Genomic DNA, 5,830 nt, shown 5'->3' with positions numbered 1-5,830 from the left:
AGCAGTCGTCTACCCTGAAAGAAAAATAGAAGAAAGGTAATGAGCTATCTTGAACCTTCCTCATCCTGGAAGAGTGTGGCGACCATGAAAACAGCCCAGCAGTGTAGGTCTCAAGAGCAGGGAGGGGAAAAGACGCTGGAGCGTAACCTGACTTCTGATGCCTTGGACGAGGAAGCGTTGTACTGCACAGACTGAGCCTCACCCACGGACTGACCTCTGTTTTTTCAGTCTGAAAGGACTAGAGCGGTTTGCTGGCTTTGCAGGGCTGCGTACCTTTTCCCAGGATGGTTCACCTGGCAGACATTATGAAGATGAGAAGAGGGGAGGATGGGTAGATTTAAACAAACCACCCCAGACGAATGAAAGCAAGGCGCTCACTTGCAGTCTGACTTGTGAAAAAGTTTCCTGATGAAAAGTAACCCCTTTTTTTTGTGTCCTGATTATAAGCTTTAAAAACAAAGCAAAGCCGTCTCGTGGCTGAAGTGCTCCTTTCTCCTGTTGAAAGCCGAAATTAGAAGTGCCAATAAATCAAGCTACTTGTCTCACCTACTGAGCGTGCTTTGGCTATTGCAGTCATTATACAAGAAATAAACCTGAGTAAACAGCTGAACTGGCCTCTCAGACACCATCTCTCAGGTTGGCGACTTTCACATTCATAACATGCTTGAGACAACACCTTGGGGATTGGGGTCTAATGGGAACTTTGAGAGAGCCTGCTGTACCCATGTGTAAAATCCTCACCATGAATCTAGTCCTAGAGCAAGTGTTAACCCGTTCTGGGTCCTTTCCCTTGGGTACGTATAATTTTGTAAGTCTGGACTCTAGGCTTACCCTATAGACATCACAGTCTCCGGACACTGCAATAACTGGAGGTTGTCTGTATCTGCTATCTTGGTGTATTCTGACTTTATTCCCAGTGATATTATGCATGGGGAAACTGAAGATACGTGAGCATGGAGCAGTTAAATGTTTGAACTTAGCAGTCCCTGCACCAGGCACAGCACAGAAGGTACAGAATTCATCTCTTGAAGCCCCAGATTTCTTTATTACTGCTGGGTTTTAATGTTCTCTGTGGTCATATAATAGCCTAAATGTTCAAAAGTGACTAGAAATGTTTGCTACTTCATTGTTTTGGTACTCAGCTTGAAAATTCCTCATACGTGCTGGTTTTCGAAAAAGCACTCGGGTCTGTCTTCAGCATTGGATCACAGGACAACGTTTCAGTGTGAGCACCATAACAGTAATCCACCCTAAATCATCAGGAACTTCTGCACTTTGAAGATATAGTTCATCTGTTCTTCAGCCTAGTTACTTATAAAAGAAGATGCTGTTCAAATTGAGGCAGGTCTCTACTGTCATTCTCACATGCTGCTCCAAGCCTCAGAGGTGCAACTTGGCAGGCTGGAAGATGGGGATGCTAAGGGCTGTCACAATAAGCAGTCGTTGCATAAGCTGCCCTGTGAAAACAAAACAGATACACAGGTCAATTTGTCATTAGAAAAGGGGGCAGATATGTAAAATCACAGAATCACAGTCAGAAAAGCACAGAGCAAAAAGGGCAAGTGCTCCTGGGGAGTGGGTTCAAATGGGATGGATCAGTCTCCAGCCACTTCTTCAGGCTGTGAGCTCAAGTCTCTGGGCTTGTTCCCAAAGGAGGTCCCCAGCAAATGGACAGTTAGGGTAGGTGCATCTCACAAACCTTTACATATTTGGTGCTTTTTTTTTTTCCCTGGAGGTTTGAGCTACCACCTTCAGCTCAAGGAGGTCCTAGTCTAACTGAGAAAGCTTAAATCGTGACCACTGAAGAGGACTGCACTTCGCCCGTGCAAGGGAAACAGACAGATGTCTTTCATTAATTTCAATGCCAGCTTAGTTGAAATGGATGCAAGAACTAGAGAACAGCTTGCAGTATTCTTTGAGAGGTTTCCCTTTTGTATCTGAAGCTTACAATGAAGCTTACCAACTAAAAATGTTGTGGCTTTCACATTTAGACAGAAGTTTCCAGGTGCCAAGCCTTTAATTCCACTGGCTGCTAGGCAATAGACCTTATTAAACCTCCCCAGTCCAGGTGCAAGTAGAGAGCAAATACACATTGGAATAGATCCTGTTGCGTTCCCTTTAGGCAACATCATGACAGCAATAAATAATGGTCTTATGCTAATGAATCATTTCTTCCAGAATAAAGATTTGCTCATTGTTCATTCTGTATCAAGTGTGAGTCATGGTGACTAAGCCATATATGCATGTCTCTGTGCCTGAGGGATGCCTGAAATAACGTGCTCTGTAAGAGCAGAGGAGCTGCTGGAGTCACGGCCAGTCTCATCATCTCCCCACCCTGGGGCACACTGAGCCTTGCGGGACTTGACGTTGCTCCAGTTCAGAGTGACTTCATTACCTGGACATGTGAAGTGTGGAAAGCGGTGCGGGCTGGGGAGGTGGGTTGTTTAAAGTGCTTAGGCATTCACCTAACTCTGGAGGGGCATCCACGAGGCACTGAGTCAGGTCTGGGCACCTAATGTTTTGCAGGGTTCAGCCCTGTCAAAACAGAGTTCTCATGTTCAAATGCACCTGCAAATTCTCAGCTGTGTCCCATGAGGTTCATTACAAACATGCAAATCCCTGCACGTGGGACAGAACAGCCCCTGCACTGGTCCCATCTGGGACTGCCTGGCTGGAGAGCAGCTCTTCAGAAAGGGCCTGGGACAGCAGGTTGGACGTAAGCCCTTGGTGTGCCCTTGCAGCAACGAAGATCGACTGTGGACTGATCTACATTTGTGAGAGCGCAACCACCAGGTCAAGGGGAGAGATTTTTCCCTTTAATGAGCAATTGTGTGGCTGCAGCCGGGGTACTCTGTCCAGTTGTGGATCCTTCCATACAAGCAAAAGTAATGAAGTACTGGAGCAAGTCCAGGTGACACCACTGGAACAGTAAGGTGGCTGGAGCTCACCTCAAGGAGACACTGAAGCAACTGTTTTTTTTTTAACCAGAAGAGGAGAAGGCAAAAGAGGTTTCTAATTAAAATCTTCCAACACTTGAAAGACTTTACAGATAAAATGGCGTCAGACTCATCAGAGATGAAAAGACCAAGAGATGGGTACAAAAGTTGCAACAGGGGAAAGTTCAGCTGGACAATAAAGGAAAAATCCTTCCTCATGGTGGGTGGGATCTCAGCCCTTGGGAATTTTAAAAACTCCATGGGACAAGGGCCGGAGAAACCTGATCGAAGTAGACATTAAGGCTCTGAGCCAGTTGACTGAACTGTATAGATTCATTTTGCACTGGCACATTTAACCTACTGAGGGAGAATAGATAAAGGCAGACAGTTCTCCAAGAAAATGTCTATGGAGTCAACCCCTCATCCAGACCCTGACAGATGTGCCCCCACATAATGTCACAATCAAGGAGTCTGTCTGCTTCAGGGGACCCACGGTGACACCATCCCAATTCCCAGCTGTATTAATGACTATGCACAGCCTTCCAAAAGAAATTCTTTTATTAGGTTACAAGTCTAAGATAAATTTGTGCTGTTAACATACTTCAGGTATAGGATGCTGGATGCACCCAGTGCTTGTTCTTCAGACTGGAAGCATGTTTATTCTTAAGGAGATTGTAGGTTTCAACTATAAAAACTTGTTTTCCATTTTAGCTTTCTATCCTTGACAATTGAGATTGCAAACTGCTTCAGTACAATCTTTCTCATGTATCTGCCACTGCTGGGAGTTCTGAGAGGCACTTATTCTCTCAAGTGACTGATTTTCTTGCTTAAAGTATGCAAAGATATTAGATATATCATTAAAATAATTTAAAAGCAGGAACACACGTGTCTTATAGATTTTACTAGATAGGGCATTCTTTGGAGAATCAGATACCCGAAGTCTGACACACAATATTTCTTCCTGCTAAAGTGTGTATCAGACACGTGGAGGCAGGAGTGACGGATGGTGTGCTCCTTACATGGGGAGAGTGAGTGCACATTTGCATGGCTTTATAACATGGCCATTGTAGCTTCATGATTTGAGATTTATGGTGTACCGTTAAAGCAAGACATTTACCAACCACTCTATTCCAACGTGTTGGGTAGATGCCGACAAGGTGATACCAGGATGCCTGATCCATTCATCCAGGTATTCCCCATCAGCCAGGGAAAGCAGACTGCCTGCCCCAGTCCTCCTGAGCACAGGAACAGCTTTTATTCTCATGGCATGATTTTTGGGGTTTGTTTCTGCTCCAGATAGACGAGTCAAGTGCAAGGTGGCCCAGCTGTTACCCTGGACAGCCCCATACACATCACTTACATGCTTTATTACCTCTTTTAACATTTCTTGACCCTCCTTTTCACTGCCTTTAAACTTTCCTTTCTCCACTCCAATCTCCTCCCAGGTAAACAAGTTGCCTCGCACTACTTTTCTGCACTGGCCCCAGTTCTGCTACATCACTGTCCAAACTTGATATTTCTGGTAACAATACCTAAGTCACCCTGACCTTACGTGGTATTTCTGATGAGGTTACCTAGGTACTGCTTGTCTGGTAAGACTATACTCCCCAAGGTAGACTTGAGCATCCATTAAAAACAGGTGGGCAAATATTAATCCAAGACTGTTGCAATCGCCCACATTTAGGTAGGGTACAAAAGAGTTTAAGATTCATGCTTTATTTGGTTCCGGACAGCTTCATAACTGGTGACTGAATGCCTTCTTACTTGGTGAATGCAAACAATGTGACAAATCATATAGGTTTAATCACATGTTGAATTATTTCCTAGTCTGGGGGTTAATTCTTCATTACAGAACTCATTAGAAATACTTGAGCAAGATATGTTACAACATTGGTGGCCAAAAGAAAAAAAATCTTGCATATTTAAGTTTTTCTGGGGCATGAACTCCTTCAGTGGGCAGTAGAAATACAAGACACCACACAGAGTAGAGAAAATTCTGTGATAAATCACAGAATAAAGGAGCATGAACAATGATTTAAATTAATTTGAATATTAATTGCTTCTATCTTTACCCAGAAATATACATTCAATTAGTAACAATGGCGTACACAGCATAATGAGTTCATCTCAGTAGTTTACAGTGAGCAGTTAGCAAAGGCACTTGATGTGCTGTGGTGCCATGGGGAGAAACTTCCTTGGCATGAGGACCTTGGGACTGGCATGGCTGAGTTGAGACCTGCTGGTCAAACTCCAGGGCAAGAAGGAAATGCACAGGCAGTGGAAGCAGGGACAGGGATCCTGAGATGAGTACAGGGACGCTGCCTCATTGTGTAGGGATGGGGTCAGGAGGGCCAAGGTGTGGCTGGAGCTGAACTTGGCAAGGGATGCAAAGAATAACAACAAGGGCTTCTGTAGGTATGTCAGCCGGAAAAGGAAGGTCGAAGAAAATGTACATCTGCAATGAGCATGACTGGCAAACTGGTAACAGTAGATGAGAAGGCGGCTCAGGTACTCAATGGTTTCTTTGCCTCAGTCTTCACTGGCAGTGTCTCTTCCCACACTTCTCGAGGGGATGCCCTGCAAGACAGGGACTGGAGGGGCAAAGTCCCTCCCACGGTAAGAGAAGATTAGGTTTGAGACCACCTGAGGAACCTGAACACGCACAACTCTGTGGGACCTGACGAGATGCATCCCAGAGTCCTGAGGGAACTGGCTGATGCAGTTGCCAAGTCACTCTCCATGATATTTGAAAAGTCCTGGCAGTCAGGTGAAGTCCCTGATGACTGGCAAAAGGGAAGCACCTTAAAAAAGGTAGCAAGGAGGACCCTGGGAACTACTGACCCATGAGCCTCAACTCTGTGCATGGGAAGGTCATGGAGCAGATCCTCCTAGAA

The 5,830-nt window shown here is 45.1% G+C and overlaps 1 protein-coding gene across 1 annotated transcript in view; it reads right to left on the bottom strand.

The window, feature by feature from the left end:
• The window catches only part of LOC104622283 (olfactory receptor 51I2-like), a gene marked incomplete at its 5' end in the record, with an annotated part of 2,564 nt that extends 2,039 nt beyond the window's left edge, over positions 1 to 525 (bottom strand). The window contains one exon of the mRNA XM_010289024.1: positions 500 to 525. Coding sequence (XP_010287326.1) covers positions 500 to 525 — 26 coding nt within the window. The remainder of the gene's footprint in view (positions 1 to 499) is intronic.
• Between the last annotated feature and the right edge of the window lie 5,305 nt (positions 526 to 5,830).

Source organism: Phaethon lepturus, unplaced genomic scaffold (genome assembly GCF_000687285.1).
Source record: "Phaethon lepturus isolate BGI_N335 unplaced genomic scaffold, ASM68728v1 scaffold17060, whole genome shotgun sequence".
NCBI classification, from domain to species: domain Eukaryota; kingdom Metazoa; phylum Chordata; class Aves; order Phaethontiformes; family Phaethontidae; genus Phaethon; species Phaethon lepturus.
This window is presented reverse-complemented; position numbering and strand designations above follow the sequence as displayed.